The following is a 19,517-nucleotide window of genomic DNA, read 5'->3' as shown; positions in this document are numbered from 1 at the left end:
ACAAGGTGTCTTTGTGTTTACAGCGGAGAGCATTTGACAGATGGACTGTGTGTGAGATAAGTAATGCCACCTAAAAAGCTTTCTCTTGTAGTGTTTTCCTCTTGAGGGTTTGTGACCTGTTAGCCGACAGCAGTTTGGCTTCACTGCTGAAAGAACAGGCAGCGTCTCTCGTTGGTTTGTCTGCGTTTGGTTTGGAGAAACGATGCCTCCGTGTTTGGCTGCAAAATGCCCGGCTTTCACCTCTTTAGGCGCTCGCTCGCTCGCTGGCTCTCGCTGTGCCGTCTGAAAGTGACAAACTCCTCGCTGGCATCAGTGTCATTCTCCGGTCACACGTCTCCGCCCCTAACTCACGCGTGTGGCCTCTGTGTGTTTGTGTGGGAGTTGTGTTTTCCTGTGTGCAGATATTGATCATTTTTCCTTCAAGCCTTTTCTCTGGAACTCACTTACTCGAAGCATCTTTGAGTCACATTTTTTTTCTCTCCACCTCAAGATAGTGGGGTTTGTTTGTGTTGTGTTAACCGTATTCATACATAAATGTATAAGGATGCCAGATACATAGATATATGTATAGTCGTATCCTCCTGCCATGTGCTTTGTTTTATTTTTTTGTTGAACCGTGTGCAGTAAAAATGATTTTCATTCATCTATAAATCCTTGGTGTCTTCCGCACAGAGGCAGCCTGCCAACCATTTCAAGGTGTATAAAAAAATATAATGCAGAGAACTCTGTGACGAGTCGAGCTGAAAGAACACCTTCCATTTAATGTTTTAGAGATCTAGGTTTTTATTCAGCTTAATGCAAAATGATTTAGAGACATGGTATTGAACCGTGTTTCTAAAGTGCACCATTCTCTGGCACGACCATTAACATGAAGCTCATTTATTTCCACGTTAAAACCAATGTCTGACACATTTGCGCCATATCTGATATGTCTTCTATTTTATGTTATGTGGTAACCGTGTTTTTCAGGAAATTGGAGTCAAATCATGACATTTATTTAGATATTATGGCTGTAGAATTGTCAAAAAAGTGAGTGCTTCTTCCCCTTTTCCCCCAAGATGACTTTCAATTTCGATATCTGGCAGTTATTCAACCGTTTAGGAATTATGGCGCTGAGAAGCTGACGTCTGTGATTGGACGGTCGTTCCGTGGAAGTCCAGAGGTTCTACCGTAATGACAAGTATATGGGCGCAAAGCTGTATTTCTCTGCTTTTCTATCCATCCGTCTTCTACTCCTACGGCTTTATCCTCCACGCGAGGATCGCGCGGGGGGGGTGGGGTGCTGTGGAGTGTACGGTAATGAGAAGTACGCGTGCCAAATCCTGAGGACATGACTCCAAATTGTCACCACTAGATAAGCAGTTTGACCAGATGTTTTTGGGTTTTTTTTCCCCTACCCATTCCCACCCATTGTTTTATTCGTGTCATAATGTTCTGAGTTCACCTTTAGGTTGGGACAACAACGTGGCGGTGGGCGCGGCAGCTGTGTGATCCCATCACAAGACGGTCTGTAGATATTATCGCTCGGCGCTTTTGTCTATGAGGCATATGTTTCCGCTCTAACTGCGATTTAAATTGCTTCTTGATAAAAAAATAAAAGAGCCATTGTGACACCAGCTGAGTGCAACAACAGAAACATCCTCAGACTTTGAACTCGCTGAGCACCAGAGACAGCTGTATCTGCTGCGTCAGTGTTTCGCTGCTAAATGCAAATTTGGGGAAGTGAATAAATCATGAGTGACTTCACTTAGACTTAAACTGTGGTGCGGAAAAAATCAAGTGGACAGCGTGGTGTAGGAGCCTCTGGTGCCTTACAGTAAGAAAAGATCCCGGTTCAAATCTGTTTCTGTACTTTATATAGACACTGTTTTTTTGTACTACATGTGACGCACAATGCATTGATTTTAAGAGACTGTCCTTTAAAAAGTCACGCAAAGGTTCTCTGTAGAAGCAACTTGTAGTTACAATTTAATGTCAGCCACAGAATTTATGAGGAAGTAAAATCGGGGCGTGTAAAGAGCTATTAGGTTGATGGATATGGATAGATTATAGGTCATAGGTCAACAAATCATGTTCTAAACCCGACTAAGTATTATTTATGCCTTATTGTAACTGTTCCATACACTTAACAGTGTAGTCCACTATAGACACTGTGTCACACACCATATTTATTGGTCTTTTAATGTTAGATGACGTTTTTTGCTGTGAGTTGTCAGTGGTCAGCGTCTCTTTTCTCTTTAATGTACCGTATCCATGACGACATTGGGATGTTTGATTTTAATAATCCAGAGTGAAATGTTTTATGACAGCTTTTGAGCATAAGCTTGATGGATGGATGGATGGATGGATGGCAAGTTTTAAAAAAAGGAAGAAAAAAAAAGGTGACTATTTATTATATAAGATAATCAATGTGACTGATACACTTTAATCTCTGTAGACTCCAATAAAACTACAGTCTCCTCCCGTAGGTTTGCTGAATCTACATTCTGTCTGTGACATGGTTTAGATCCAACATTCTTTTTTCACTTCTCATACCCTCTAGTGTGGAGGATAGGCCGACAAACATAATGAATGTAGTTGTCGCGATGGTGCCAGTGAACGCAGCCAATTCTATTTTCAATTGTGTGTACTGGAGCTCACAGCATCAACATTTTGCCTCTGTTTTGTTTACAGACAGTAAAGTGCCTTCTTTCCTAATTTGCCATGGCAGGAGTTGTGTGGACAGAAGAAAAGCTTCAATTCGAAGGCAAAGAAAAGCAGTTTTAATAAAGCAGAAAGAGCCAGCGTTGCCTCACTTTCAATTTGAAACACCTGGAAAATCGAGCGAGCCGAGATGAGCCACGCTGACTCCAAGTAGCGCTGCCTGAATCTGCGATACAGGAGGCAGAATGGGAGAAACGGGACATACACATTTTCTTTACCTCCTGAAAAAGAGAAATTGGACCCATGTGTTAGAAATGAATTAAATGTGGCCTTAAAGGTAATAACAGTACAATGTTGGAACATAACAGCACTAAGTGCAATGTAAGGGGTGCTCTACAAAATGAGCCACTGCTAAACATTGGAGTGTATGAAATGGCTCCAAAAACTGCATCAAAACAACCTGCAAAATGAACTTAAATACACACAAGCAAAAGTACCTCAACCTATTCCCCCAACTTCATACTGCTGTGGCAGCTGTTTGGCACAGCCTTGGGCCCATAGTGTAGGCAATTAAAATTAATATTTGCATGTTAAAGGGCAGACGCTCCCAGCAGAACGGTGAAAAAGGGAAAATTATATTCATTCAGCTTAAAGGTAAATGTTGTGGGAACGAGTGCCAAATGCGTAAAAAGCACTTAACTCAAACTTCATCTCTCAGTATCTTTGTAATCTCTCCGTAGAGCTGATCGAAGTGTTTTCATTGATGCTCTTCTTTATAGTTTCAAGGAGTGGTTATTTCAGTTATACTGTTGCATTTCTATGGTCATTATTCACCCAGAGTACAGATGCTTACATGATATTTTCCCTCGTATTTGGGACACATTTACGGTAAAAAGCCTAGACATGGTTGTCGAGGCAAATCCCAAAAGACTTTAAAACAAAATTTGCTTGGTTTGTTGATTGGATATATGCATTTAAAAGTAGTTTAACAGATGTACCTAATAAAGTGAGCACTATATTTAATATGTAGTCTATTATTAAATTATACATGATTAAAATATATGTATGTTGCCTACTGTACTACATATTTTATTCATACGATGAGTTAATCTCGACATGCATTGCAGTCATGTGGTTTGAGTACTTAGTTAGTGTTATTTAACATGAATTCTTGAGTGATCATTTTGCACCCCAGTGACTGTGTCGGTAGAACGGAGCCTCCCTTTGCTCCATTTCCACGTCTCAGTGTTTCCCCGTAGACCCAGTGGCACGGTCGTTCATCACCCGAGTTAGTTTTGCCAGGTGGAAACGGAGCTAAGCTCACTGATAAGATCCTCTTAAGAAGTGAGACAAGTTGTCAGTAACAACGGGAATTACTCTGATCTGTTGACAAATAGGTCGTTTAGACAGTGTCGAGTTTCTGATGCCAAATGATACAGACAGAGATTCTCTCTCTCTCTCTCTCTCTGTGTGTTTCCTTCTCTCGTTCCTCTCGGTTGCTTCTCGTCCAGTCTCTTTCCCCCACAGACTCGCATACACACACATTATCAAGACAATCAACAAAAGAAATCAGAGACAGTCGAAAAACGGAAAAGGACCAAAGGAAAAACTAGAAACAGACATCATTATTGGCATTTTGAGAGTGAATTTCTTCATTATTCATCACCCAGAGGAGACATTTTGAAATGTGCTGTTTTGCATATGGAGCTGAAGATAGTGGCGGAACAGAGAGAAGTCCCCTCTCTTCATTACAGGAAATAAAAGGCAGTGATGCAGTTGAGAAGCTCTCCATGTTCATGTCATGCGATTTCACCACTTACTTCCCACTCAGAAGCTAAAAATGTGGCAAAATGACATTGAAAGCTACTCAGCACTGAAATGAATTGCCCTGTGATAAAAGTGTATATACGTACTGTGTATATTCAATGATCATTTTAATGGAATCACAATTTGAAGTGGTTTATTTTTCTGTTTGCAAAACCTTCTGTTTATTTATCATGTTTCTTTTTATTCCATGTTCTGTATGCAAATAGACTTGATGCTGTGCTTTAATACAGTGTCAAACATACAGCCCGTGGGCCAGAACTGGCCCCACGCAACGGTCCAATCTGGTTGTTATGCACATGTAAATGTTAAGTTTGACAAAATGTTGTTGAAATTTCACTCATTTTTCTCAATACATTTCAGAAAAAGATACTTCATTAAGTTTAAAACAAAGGGAAAAATCTTGGAGATCTTGTTGTTTATAGGTTATTATGCTATGATTTGAGTGGTCCGGCCCACATGACATCAAATTGTGCTCCCTGAACTAAAATGAGTTTGACACCCCTGTATATAAAAATAAAATGTTTTGACCACATTTTGCATAAGTGAATGTGTACACATGCAGCCATGCATTAATATTTGGTAAAAATAGAGGAAACTGGATGAGGAAAAAATGTATACGTGAACATGGTGGGAATGAGGGCTAAATGGCGGAAAGACTGTGGAAAAATTGAACTGAATTGCCCCCCACCCACCCACCCACCACCAGAACAACATGGAAATGGGTGGGAAAGCTGAGGGGCGGGGAAAACCCAAATGGAATTATGGAGAGCGATCACTTCCTAACTGGTGAGGAGTTAGACACCACTGCCAGGGCCAACGGATTGAAGTAATTTCATTTCTTATGCATGACTTCTGTCCCCACAGAGACCTGAAGCGAAGAAAGAGAGAGGTGGGTGGGGAGATGAGAGGAAAGGGGAGGAGTGAAGATGAGAGGCAAGGAGAAGGGAGGGTAGAGGTAGAGGAAGGAAGAGACAAGGAGGGGGGGGGGGGGGAGAAAGGGAGATAGTTTGGCAGGCGGATGTGAAGAAATGGCTTGTGTTTTCTAATGCGACAGGAGCGGCAGACAGAGTCACCGTGCCGCGCTCTCGCTGCTGTGCCTGTACAGGAGGCTAATGGCAGAACATTAGGGGTTCAGCAGAGCTGCGAGCTGGATATGTGTTTGTTTGTTGGTGTTTAACTGGTAGATCTTCTTTGAAGTAATAGCAGTCGATGCCTGCAGCTCGTTAATTATCATAGTTGTCAGCGGTAATTTGCAGAGATATGTGCGGCGCACGCTGACATTCTTCTCCCGCTATTCCCCAAAGAAAACACAAACATAGAGACAAGCACAAATAGCATTAGTGAGCTGTTGTGACAGCTTCTCTTTGCATTCTCACAGCTGAAGTGTCTATAAGTGATTGTTCTTGTTTGATTATTAAGACACACCTTGACAGTGCGCGTCTAAGAGAGGGAGCTGATGGTGATGTTAAGACAACAGAAGGAGAATTGTCATAATGGCAGTGTTGTGACGGTGACAGTTTTTCTTCTCTCTTTTTTTATGGTTCCACCAGTAGGAAGAGTCGGGGTGACACCTGTCTAATAGTGTATGTCCTTATCTTGTCCTTGTTCATCGCTGCAGCAGTTCTCTCAGCAGGGCAGATTTTCTGGTGTGTCAAAAGTGGAGCTAAATTGGTTCCAAGAGTGGTGAAAGATGGAGACAACTTTGGACAGTCTTCCTCTCCCGGTGCACTCCGGATCTCCACTGAAACAGTCATTTAACAGACAGGCGGTGTAGCGTGCATGTCCGCGTATACTGTTGTATGATTGAATCGTTTTCATACACCAGCTGATGTTCATGGGTTGTCATGTAGTTACCGGAAAGAGATAGTATGCTTCAGGGGGTTTGGACTATTTGGCCACTAATTTGGAAAAACTCCTTCACAATATTTTCCAATATATGCTTGAGACTAAATCAGTCGTAGAGTATTCTATTTCCTGACTAATGGCAAATAAAGCTGAACCAAAATTGAAAACCTATTTCCCCTGGCTTATTTTTCCCCCCCGAAAAAACAACATTTTGGCAGTATGTTATTATAATATATCTTATTACACTCTTATTGCATCATATTCTCACTCACCTACTTAATTGTCACATTTGTCTGTATCCCCAGTTCCTTTTAAGTCCATATAAATCAGTCCCAAACTGTTAAAATGAACAGTAAATATGTTGATCCAGGGTCTCCCTTGCAGAAATATTGAATTCCACTTTCTCTCTTTCCAATTCTGCCTAAACAGAATGTATAGTGCTCCCTGTGGCAGCACTAATGGAATCCTTGAGTATGTGCTACCTAGAAATGCAAAGCTGTGATGTGAGTGATGTGTGGGTGCCTGGTTTCCATGCGTGTGTGTGTGCTTGTGCATGTTTCCACTGAATGACATTTTTAGATTAGCTCACATTTTTTTTATCAAAACACCCGTAGAAAAGTGCACATTTAGAGATTTAAAGGTGCAGCGTCTGTTTTTGGGTACACACGGTGGTTGTGGCGGTAAAAAAATAAAAGTAAACATTGCTTATGGTCGAAATGATTCCACGTTTGTGTTTTGTATTTCGCAGTCTGCTTCTTAAAACATCAAATCGGCCACGAGATCAATGTGTTTGTGTCACGTTTCGATGTACGAGTGCATTTTCTCATAGAAGTATTATGATTGATTTGTGTGTTTCTCCGTCTGATTTGATGCAGATTCGTTCAGACCAGGACCAGGACATCTCAATCCGGTACAGCATCACTGGGGTGGGAGCAGATCAACCGCCCAATGAGGTGTTCAATATCGACCCGGTGCTCGGGAAGATGTTTGTCACCAAACCTCTTGATCGAGAACATCGCTCTTCGTACCACGTGAGTGTCCAGCACACACAAGCACACACACACGTGTGTGAATGAGGTGTTAATATCCCTGCTCCAGCCAGCAGGAGCGCTGCTGAGTATGAACTTTAACACTCACACACTTCCAAGTCCCCACTTTGCTTAATATTAAAAAAAAATTCACCAGTGCATCTTAGACATGATTTTAGGTTGATTTAAAGCATGACAAAGAGGGGACCTGAAAAATGTCCCCTGTTCAACGTGGAGTCCCCTCTTTGTGAGTGTGTAACGACACCGAAGTCCCCTGTTCTACTGGTTCACGAGTACACACACACACACACTCTCTCTGTGTCTCTCTCACTCATTCACACACAACAGCTCTGACCTTTGCGCTGAAGCCCATGAACGTTATCGCACAGCTGTGTTTATCCCTTTGACACGTCCATCCGGTTCCTTTACTCCCACAACAGAGAGCGGGTCAGAGCGGAATTAGTGTAGTTCTGCATAATAGATGTTGGAGAGCAAATTACGGTCGGGCAAATCAGCTTTACAAACCATTTAATTAAGCCCGACCAATAAACATTACATAATGATATCGCGCTACATTATTAAGCATGAACTCACTGAATCACAGTGAGCTAAAATCGTTCCCCGTGCGTTCTTGCGCTTTGATCGCCGCGAGGACCAATTACACTTTTTTTATCGCACTTGATGTCAGGATGAATGATGGAATTTCCAATTTGCGGCATCTCTTTTTTTTTTTTTTTATAAGGTGTGGCGGCACGATGTGTGCAAAGCATCTGGATGAAGTGAAGTACGGCGTCAGACAATGTGATGATTAATCATTGACTTCACGGCCAGTCACATTACCTTTTTTTTAATACGGTCTGAAAAAAAAAAAACTGCCGCTCAGATGATGAATGAACACTCCTTCTTCTTCCACCGTTTCCTCAACCTGAATATAAATTGAAACGTAATAAGGTTTCTGTCCTCTTGTAACATACATGGCCGTCTTTGCTCGAAGCATACCGTGTAGGTCTAAAACAATTTTCCCATCACCTGTCATCACGGCTCCACTTCATTTGAATAAAGCCGCCATCGCTCTCCACTTCCTCTCTTGCGTTTGCACAGTGTGTGCACTTTTTTAGAATGGAAATGTCAAGCAGTCAGGCAAAGCGCGTTTAAAATTTAATAAAGTGCCAATTTATAGCATTTCGGTTTGAGCTTGTTTTTCCACGAGTCTCTACATTTGGATTAGTCACTTAACTCTCTGCATCTGATTTCTTTCCAAATCCAAATGCAGAAATGTTAAGTCAAATCTTTTATTGGGAGCTGAGCAGATTGATGCTCATGAGAAGCTGCGGTCGATTGGGGTGATTTGTTAATAAAAGCTTTCTAAAGGGTGCTCTCGTTAAACTCTGTGTTTGTTGTAAAGTGTTGGGAAACAAACCAAAGGCAGGAACGATGAGGAGACAAAGTCCTTTCACACTACTGTCAGTGTCTGAGAAATGTAACGCTGTATTGAATTACCTTCAAACATTTAAGTGTCCGTTAGATTCATTCAACAGTGTAGAATTATGCTCTCTTCACGCGTTTCATCGGAATTATGGTAAATATGAGTTCCCGACGTGCAAAATGCACATGAACGCCAGATCACGTCGTGATTTCCAGTGGGATAATTTTCCGAGTATCAAAAGCTCCTGAGACAAGGAGCCAATTTGCTACAGAGCAATGCTTAGACCTTCCTTGCTCTCACTGAGACTTGGATAGCACCCTCCAACACCATCCATCCCTGCAGCTCTCTCCTCTGCCCACTCTCTCTCCCACACACCCAGATCCACTGGCACAGGTGACGGGACAGGCTCTTTACTCACCAGGTGTGTAGCCAATGAAACTTCACACCTGGTGATGGTGATGGTGAAATAGAAACGAGGTCAAAACAGCAACAATAACAACTTTCTCTTTGACCTGCACACACATTCTGCCTCTCAGGGCACAATCTCATGACGTAGGGCGATAGGCGGGGTAGAGCCTGGACAGGTGACAGGTCGGCAGTCAATCACAGGGACACATAGAGACAAACAACCACTGACTCTCACATTCACACCTACAGTCACTTGCAACCTACGAGTGTCCAATTGACCTAATCCCCAAATCTGCATGTTTTTGGATAGTGGGAGGAAACCCACGCACACACAGGGAGGACATGCAAACTAAAGGCCCACTGTTCTGACCGGGTCTCAAACACAGGTTTTCTTGCTGCAAAGGCAAGAGTGCGGTAAATAATTCCTTTATTATAATTATCAGAATCAAGATCAGAATACTTTATTAATCCCCGGGGGGAAATTGTTTTTGTTCCAGATGCTCCGTGCAAAGAAATAGAAATACAGCAGTGGAAACAAGGCATAAGATATGGATATAAAAACAGTAAAATAGGAAGTAAGGTGGAATGAAATAAAATATTAGATAAAAATAATAATACAATAATAAAGTAGAGAATCTGGAAATATATACTATAGTTAGCAATAAAGTGAGGATGAGTGTAGTTTGTTTAGTGTATTTTATAATTATTATAATATTTATACAATTGCCACAATAATTATAGTGTTTAATTCATAAATATTGGTTTACACAAGAAGCAGGTAAGAGTTAACCATGTGTCAGACATTTTCTATTTTGCTCGAAACAACGAAAGCACTTGAACGTTACGCCCTCATAGTTTCCGTCTTTCCGATTAAGCACACACACGTGAAGGCAGCATCAGTTCACACAGTGCCGCACACGCACGTGAAGGCAGCACCAGTTCACACAGGGCCGCACATGCACGTGAAGGCAGCATCAGTTCACACAGGGCCGCACATGCACGTGAAGGCAGCACCAGTTCACACAGTGCCGCACATGCACGTGAAGGCAGCATCAGTTCACACAGTGCCGCACATGCACGTGAAGGCAGCATCAGTTCTCACAGTGCCGCACACGCACGTGAAGGCAGCATCAGTTCTCACAGTGCCGCACATGCACGTGAAGGCAGCATCAGTTCACACAGTGCCGCACATGCACGTGAAGGCAGCATCAGTTCTCACAGGGCCGCACATGCACGTGAAGGCAGCATCAGTTCACACAGGGCCGCACATGCACGTGAAGGCAGCATCAGTTCACACAGGGCCGCACATGCACGTGAAGGCAGCATCAGTTCACACAGGGCCGCACATGCACGTGAAGGCAGCATCAGTTCACACAGTGCTCACGAACCCTGTCAGCTTCACCTGACTCTCTCTGTGTTTCTCAGTAGAGCGCTGTTTAGATTTTGTGTCGCCTGGCAACAATAATAGCGAGCTACACATGGGAAGTGATTTGTTTTACGTCAAAACAGATGGCGGCAGGCTGGAATGTGACTGAAAACACAACACACGCATCCACAACAAAGTTTCACAGAAAGGGAATTCTGTTGCATAAACAAAGCCCTTTAATGGGATACATGCCTCTTGCCCTCGGCATGTGTACAGCAAGTTTTCAGATGACGAACGCAGCATAAAGAGTTCACAACAACTTAACAGAGGCGGAAGAGTAACATCGAAAATCGCCAAAAGTTAGGCATTATGTGTACTTATGCAACTTTACCTAAAAAAGCCAAAGTTGTGTTCTTTCATTTGTTTACTTCATATTTCATGCAAGGACGGAGCAAAAGTTATGGTCTGGTTCTTTAAAAAAGAACGAGCTCTCTGAAATTCAAAACTAGCCAAGCACCAAGACACATTCTTGTGAGGGAGGAAGAGGGAGAAGATGAAGAAGAAAAACCTGGGAGCATCTGGTCTGCTCTTATCTCTATCAGGATGCTTCATCTTTGCCAAATGCAGAGCACTGCGTGGTACACTGTGTTTTCTCTCCCCCTGCCTTTCAAGATAATAACTTTAATGTGGACCCACAATTACATTTTGCCTTCTTTAAACATGGCGGTAATCTCTGACTCCTGCTGTTATTGAATTAGGGTGCTGGTGCACGCGGGATTGAGGGATGAGGGGGGGTCTGTGGAGATAAGGCACCTGGTTTCGGAGCCTGTTACCGCGCGCGGATATTGGGTGCAGGACAGATCAGACAATGGGGTGGGGGAAAAAGTGAAGTCAAATTAACCTCAGGGAGATCTGAAAACACAATTTCAGCAAGAGTGGAGAGGTGTGGAGTGGAAGTAGCTGGTGGAGAGGAGAGGGGCAGACGGCAGCGGAGAAGATCTTCACCTCTCTGAGGAGCAGAAGTCGATAGAGAATGCTTTTTATTCTATTTCCTGCTAAAATGAGCCTGGAGGCCTTTTCACTTATCTGACTCTCATGCTGTTGCAGTGGCCAGGTTGCATGTTTCCCATTAGGCTCACAGCGGTTCAGAAGACCACCGTCGTGTCCGTTCTCCGTACACGCCGCTCGCGTTACAGTCTGTTTCTCGAATGTTTGTATCTCCCCTCTCTCCCCCATCCTCCCCACAGATGGATCTCCTTAGTGTCAAAGAGGTCGGATGGTCCATGGCTTGAAATTGATTGCTGACATTTTAATGGAATAAATATTTATCAGCCTCGTATTGTGAGGAGCACGATCTAGATGGTATCTGAATTATCTTTTTTCTCCTTCTCAGTGTGAACTAAACATATCCCCAGTGCTTCCACCTGACAGGTATATCACTGAATAAGTCATGTTCGGGGATATAAACATTCCCAGGTAAGGTGAAGGAAATCAAAACAGCCTTAAACTGAAGCGAGCGGTTCATTTTAAGATGCCACATAAGTCTGTTTCTGACCTTCGCGAATGGGGAGGGTGAAAAAAACAAACCGCAAATATTTATTTAAACTCCACATTTCATTGATAATTTAGTCGTTTTCTCAGCCCCTGTTTTCATTCGCTCACTTTCTTTATTTTTCCCTCTTTGACCTAACGAGAGAAAAGCAGTCGGCGCTGGTTTTTATATCACATATCGATTCCAGTAATAACTTCATGTCCAAACTTTTGTGAGAAATCCTGTTTGGTGATTCGTCTCGTGTGAGCACAGCGCCGTTGAATTTGAAAGTGCTCGGTGTTTTAGTGAAGAGTCGGAGAGAAGTGAAGAGATTTCAAGACTTCTGCCTCGAATGAAATCAAACAGAATGTTGGCCTGGGATTGAACGTTGCGATGCTGGAGCAGACGCCTCGCCTTTGCAATAAAATGTCTCCAGTTTTGTTTCCTGCTATTATAAACATTTCTGGGGGACAAAGTGGAGATAGCGATAAGAAGTGTGGAGAAAGTTTATAATAGCACGGGTCGTTTCTGTCTTTTTGACGCTTTAGTACCGTGTAATTAAATAATGGAGCACGGTTAAATGATAGATTCAAAGAACGCTGTGTAGATATTTTAGCTTTAGAGGTGCTTTGAAAGTATTCACTTGGAAGCATAAAAACTATTCTCTTGTTGGTGTTTTATTTTATTTTTTTATTTTTTGAGTTCAGAGACAATATAAAGATGAGGGTGTATATGCCAGAATTGATTTTCACATTTTAACCCTTTAACACCTAAGCCTCAAAATGTCCATCTGGACTTTTTTTTGCTTATTTTAACCATGAAACTCTCCTGTGAGTGAGTGCTTTTGCCCATTTTCCCAGAATAACTTTCAATATCTGGCAGTTATTTACAATGAAACGCATGTTAAAATAGTTTATTAGCAATTTAAAATGAAGAAAAACGTTCTCATTGAGAAGAAACACCAGATTTTGGGTGTTAAATTTCAAATTTCAATAGTATAAAACAAAATGGGTTAGGGTCAGGACGCTGATTCTCTGGCTTCCTGCAACAGCTCGACTGAAATGACCGTAATAACCACATGTTGACTTTCAGAAACTTGTTTTTTGTAGTATTGTTGATGCTTTTTAAAGAAAATTACATTTAAGAGAAATAACAGGTTTATTGAAGTGACGTTTTATTATTTTATGAACAATTATCCATGTTGAAAATCAATAATAACCCCTTAACCTGGCACTTTAGATGTCTATCGAAAGACAAAAACATGGTCTAAATGCCTGTGAGAGTTATTTTATTCTCATGTAGACTTTTTGTTTAACTAAAACAGAGTACACTACGTAGTGAACTTTAATTCGAGCCACCAAAATCAGTCTTTGTTCCACAAACATTGTCTTATACCTAAAGCCCTAAAGTAGTTTCCACTACCATTCAGTGCATATAACGTCTCATGTGCTCGACACGGCACAAACATCATCATCATAAACATTTTTATTAACTTATCCCTTCAAGATTTGGAAGAGAAACAAGCGTTATGAGACGGATAGATTTAATCATTCTGTCGTGCAACGTTTTTAATTTTACCTTAATGTTTTCTCCATGTAACCATTACAAGATCTCATCAAGCTCATTATGAATTATTAATATATTCATTCACTCTCCGCTCCTGCAATAATAACCATGGCTTTAATTGTTGTTGTGGTTTTTTTTTTATGTTCCCCAGTTGCGCGCCCATGCCGTGGACATGAACGGGAACCAGGTTGAGAACCCCATCGACCTGTACATCTTCGTCATCGACATGAACGACAACAGGCCCGAGTTCAAAAACCAGATCTACAACGGCTCTGTGGACGAAGGCTCCAAACCAGGTATTCACACATGGATTATTAGAAGGAGAAGAAGATGATAAAGAAGAAGAAGAGCGAAAATGCGTCATGTGACACGGATGCAATTACAGGGTGGACGTCATTAAGGATTTAGAAGATTTAAAGGGGTGCGGTGATGATGGGAGTGGACTGATAATGACTTGTTTATCCGTAAAGAGTGAGAATCATAGAGACAGAGATTCTGTCTCCTGCAGCGGCTTTTCATTTAGCCGGCTGCAGCCGTGGCCATAAACCAAAGAGGGTGTTCAGGCTGGAGAGGAGATTGAGGATTAAATGTACCATGCTGTCGCACCACTGGGTCACTTTATGTCCAACCTCAGAGCGAAAGACTCTCGAAGACGAGCTCACGGTGTGCGCGCATGTGTGTGAGCCTGATGATGAGCCCAAGTTTATTGCGCCGGGGGCACAATAAAGAACTTACTCTCTCTTTCTTTCATTCTTTCTTCCTTTTCTTTGTCTCCCACGAACAGCATGACATCCTACTAAACAATAATAATATTTTTTTGTTTAAAATGGGTGTGCTGGAATTAGGAGCTCCAGTAGTTTCTGTGGAAGGCCAATTACAGACTTGAATTAGTTTGCAAATTAAAGAGTCATTATGGACCTAATCCTGTCAGGCACAGCTTAGGACGCCTGCACAAAGGGTCCACTTTAAGCCCCCTAAGAGTGCAGCGTAATGAAATTACCCCCGTTGATGTGATGCCATTCTGATTCTTCACCTCCCTTTCTATCCCTCCATCTAGTAAAAAAGGAAAAGAAAGAAAAAGTGATAGCTGGAGGACTGGTAGTCACTTGGAAGCAAACCAAATATGGAGTCTGTCCTCTGCTTTTCTTTTTCTTTTTCTCCCTCTCCCTCTCCCTCTCCCTCGCTCCTGCTGCTGGCTTTTATTTCTCTCCTCGCTGAGAGGCCTTCAGAGTGCTCCCTCTGGCCGAGTCATTGACAAATGCTGCTTTGAAATGTAATGAAGTTTGAAATGGGAGCTGCGGTTACAATTATCCTCGGACAGGGGCTGTCACTGGGATGATATCACTATCTCCAGCAATTACAATCAGCCACAAGGGAAGGAGAGCAAGAGGGAGAGAGAGAGAGAGAGAGATGGATGGAGAGATTGGGTGTTTATGCAGCGGTGCCTTCACTAGAGAGGCGATTTTTTTTTGCCACAGATCTGCATCTACACTTTCCGCTTGTCTTTTGCAGAGTGTGTTCCCAACTGTTTGCCATAAATCTACATAGATGCATGTAAACAAGTGTTATCAAGCATCCTGATTCGTCACTCGCGCGTCGATCAATATCAAAATGTGATTAACATCATCGACGCCTGTCGCCGGAATAATGCAAAATACGGCGTTATGTGCGATTGATCTTATATCTGCATTAACTATACGTCTGTGCTTGCCGCTGCATGTTGATGATGATATTACGCGCGACATATTCTGCGACGGCCAGCGTTTCTCTGCTGCCACAAATCTTTAGAGGTTAATTAACGCCATGCGAAGTGTTGTCACAGTGTTGTGGAACATGTTATTGGTTCATTTGCCACTTGCATCAACACGTTACTCAGCGTCAGTGTGTTTTATTGCTGATGAATGTTATTAAATCCTGTTCCGAGGACGGTCGGTTAAGGAGAGCACGGCGGTGGAACTGTGCCGTTAAAAACTGTCATGCACAAAATGATCAGTTCACTAAGTCGAGACTGGGTCATTTATTTCAGGGATGGGATTATTGTAATGAAACAATCGGCATTCAGAGGAATCCGCTCTGCGTTTATTAAAACTTTTAAATTTAAATAAATGTAAAATGTTACAGTCCAACCGTTGTCAGATGAGTTCACACGATGCTGACTCAGCTCCACACAGCTCTCTCTGTGTTCCTCAGTTTAGTTTCAGGTCGTGCATCGTCCAATGACGTCCCCACGCTGCACACAGGAAGTAAGACAACAACAGCATTGCACTTTGTGCACAAGCATGTTGAGGAATAAGGTGCTGTTTTCTTCCGCTTATCCGGGTCCGGGTCACGGGGGCAGCAGCCTTAGCAAGGAAACCCTGACAACCTTATCCCTGGCCACTTCTACTAGCTCCTCTGGGGGGATTCCAGGGCGTTCCCAGGCCAGCTGAGAGATAGCGTGTCCTGGGTCGTGTCCTGGGTCGTGTCCTGGGTCGTGTCCTGGGTCGTGTCCTGGGTCGTCCCCGGTGAATTCTGAAACGTCTCCTAAATACAACTCATTCAGCGGGTTGACTGGATAAATGCGTTTCTGTCCCCACCTGCCCCTGAGCTGCTGATGTATTATACACACCAACACTCCCTTATTCAGGTGTGATATCAGGTCGTATTGGTTGACGGAGCCAGTTTTCAGATGACTAAACAGACTAAAGCAGAGGCAGAGAAATAACATCAACAGCATAAGTCACCAAAAGTTACACACTGAGTTTGCCTGTGTTCATACGTCGTGAACCGCTTTCTTTTCTCTCCCAGGAACGTATGTGATGCACCTGTCGGCGTTCGATGCCGACGACAACACCACTGCGAACGGAATGGTGCGCTATCGAATCCTGTCCCAGACGCCGCACAGCCCCATCCCCAACATGTTCACGATCAACAGTGAGACGGGGGACATCATCACGGTGGCGCCCGGTCTTGACCGAGAGGTGGGTTCTTATTTCCACTCCAAAGCGTTAAGTTTTTGCTCGCCGATCACGACACAAACCACATGCCCACAAACCTCTAGTGAGGTGTGACAGTCAAACTCTCTACCTGGATTACAACTGCTGCATGAAACACAAGAGGATTCAGAATCAATGGCTTACGGCGCGTTTCCTCCTGCTTTCCCATACCCTCCACATTTATGTATTGCATTTTTTTATTTTTTATTTTATTTTTTAAATTGGCACGGACCGCAGAACAATCAAAGAAAGTAGGATTCATTTGCAGCCTTTGCGTTTTGCTAATTGCATTGTTTCGAAATTGCATTTTAAAACAATGAATTGTTCACTCACACACAGTTTTCCTGTTTCCCGTTTTATACTAACACTGTGTCAGAAACACACTGCGACAAAATTTCCATCTAAATGGGCACCAACATGTTGGTACATCTGGGGTTAGTCGATATCTGTATGGTGTAGCTTTGATGACTTGAAACTCACACACACACACACATCAGATCAGGCTATTTATTTTATTTTATTTTTTTTTTTTTTAAATAAAATTACCGCCGTCTTCGGTCACCTTGTTTATGGAGCTTTAAAAAAGTTGTGACAAGATCCAAATGTGTGTATTCATGCGACATGGACATGCCAAAGAAATCTCACAGACAAATCATCATCCCAAACTGTCACCACTGACAGACCCATTAACAACACATCAATGGGCTGCTCACCTCGAAGAGTGTGTGTGTGTGTGTGTGTGCGCACGTGTGTGTGTGTGTTAAAGATAGAGAGGAAGTATATAAGACAGAATGCCCTTGACGCCTGTCAGACAAACACAAAAGCCCATATAATCACATCTACACTCGATAAAGCACAGGCAAGTTGTGAAGAAAGAAAACTGTAAAGGGAGCAATAGAAGGAAAACTGAGCTGGTGGTAGTTGTATATTACAATGAAGCTGGAGTAAGTGTGTGTCTATGTGTGTGTGTGTGTGTGTGTGTGAGCTTTGCAAAAAGAAGAAGATCGGGTGAGTGACATTGGAGAGCCGGAGAGAGAGATGAGGGAAACTCGGGTTATACTGATGGACATGACAGTTGTCATGTTGTTGAGGCTCAGCTCCATGTCTGTGCATGTTGTAATTGTAGGACAGATGGGAAATATTCTTAGAAAGAATTTAATTTCGAGATGTGCAAAGATGCTCCTGCACCTACAGAATTTGCACTTTGAGGTCAGGTCACAATACGGAGAGGATGCTTGACATGAACAGATGTCATTACCTTAATGAACACGTGTTAATAACAGGTGCAAATGGTTTATTTATCAAGTGGTGGAGAAGTGAAACTGTGCTTCTGCTACTCTAAAATGCATTAACACTGCGATCACTCAGAGTGATTGAGCCTTTGGGATCGGAGCATCCAAACAAATGAAATCAGACACGCGACGTCTTTAATAAAATCTTTTCATAAATCGTCTTTCTCATTTCAGTGAAGCTGGAATCAACACTTTAAAAGTGTTTTACTGAATCATTAATTCATCTGTCGACTTAAGAATTCACAGACTTCTGTGTTTTTAACCATTTGGACATTGAGTGTGGCTATACTAGGAATTTATATGGGATTTATTCTAACATTTTGTTTTAGTCAGGAGAGACAAAAAAATGATGTATTATAGAATAATAATAGAATAATAGTCATTATAGAGTCTTTGATCACACCATTGACACCCTGGCAAATGACAGCGAGGGATTGACAGTATATAGTCCAGTGTGTAAAATGTAGGTGAAATTATTTTCATTTGGCAGAAATTGAAGAAAAGAAGAGGAATTTGTTAAGTGCTTGTTAAAATCATTAATCTTAAATGTTCTTAAATGTCATATAAGATAATCTAGTCAGATAGATATTTTTTTAATAAATAATAAACGTGTGTTTCCAAGAAAGTACAATACAGAAAGATATTAACAATATGACTATAAAAAGGAGATTATAGACAGTTTCCAGAATAATATACAGTATACCTGGGGATAAATTAACTTTTTGAAATGAATTGAATTCATTATAATGGAAGTTGATTGTAATAAAAATCTGACTCGTAATAAAGACCGGTTTTCCAAAAAAAAAGATGTTACTTTCTTCAACTAAAGAAACTACAGAAAATACACATCCCTCTCTTTTCTTGTAACACCTTTAAATTAAAACCTTGATTGTTGCACATAAACTTAACAGGAGGATGCAGCTCTCTGCAGTTCTTCCTTAGTCAGCATTATGCACCTCGGTAACTTTGAGAGTTTCTGCATCTCCCTTGTCTCTTCAAGCAGGGGTGTCAGAGGTATTAAGTTGCTCCAAAAAAAAAACATAAAAACACACGTCTATTTTTGGTAACCCTCCTCCCTCGTGCCTCGGCTGCATCCCCTGCTGTCTCTCTGTTCTTTACTTTTGAAATGTCTTCTTCCTCTCCTTTATAAACTCCCACACTGGTTCTCTTCTGAAGGTTTTCCGCTGGACTTTTAAAAGGCTTGTTGACAGCAGCAGACCTCAGTTCTCCAGAGGAACCTGGTTACGCTGTGGTGTTGTTGCAATGCTGAGAGGTTCAGAGGAGCTCTCCATAATTACTCCCTTGTCTAATTAGCGAGAGTGTTGTGTACACGCTGTACACGGGCTGATGGGACAGTCAGGCGAGTGCTGCTTTTAAACAAGATATGGAGGCGGGGGGGGAGGGGGGGGAGAGACGTGCACACGTGTGGGTGTGTTTATGTGGTGTGTGACTATGGGTGTTAATGAGAGTGTGTGCGAGGTCGAAGTTCACCATCTTGTCTCGCGTCGAGATGAGAGGTACAGAGAGGAGCTTTTTACCCCCCCCCCCCCCTGATGTGGCATCCTCGTCTAATTGGGATATTTACGTGGTAATTAGCAGGTGAGTGTTAG

At 42.3% G+C, this 19,517-nt stretch overlaps 1 protein-coding gene across 1 annotated transcript in view; it reads left to right on the top strand.

The window, feature by feature from the left end:
* LOC131469035 (cadherin-4-like) overlaps nt 1–19,517 on the top strand; it is a 226,326-nt gene that overhangs the window by 176,636 nt on the left and 30,173 nt on the right. Inside the window, exons 6-8 of the mRNA XM_058643864.1 lie at nt 7,191–7,346; nt 13,792–13,936; nt 16,428–16,600. Coding sequence (XP_058499847.1) covers nt 7,191–7,346; nt 13,792–13,936; nt 16,428–16,600 — 474 coding nt within the window. The remainder of the gene's footprint in view (nt 1–7,190; nt 7,347–13,791; nt 13,937–16,427; nt 16,601–19,517) is intronic.

This window comes from Solea solea, chromosome 11, assembly GCF_958295425.1.
Source record: "Solea solea chromosome 11, fSolSol10.1, whole genome shotgun sequence".
In the NCBI taxonomy this organism is placed as follows: Eukaryota; Metazoa; Chordata; class Actinopteri; order Pleuronectiformes; family Soleidae; genus Solea; species Solea solea.
The sequence above is the reverse complement of the archived record's forward strand: the minus strand, read 5'-3'. Positions and strand labels throughout refer to the sequence as shown.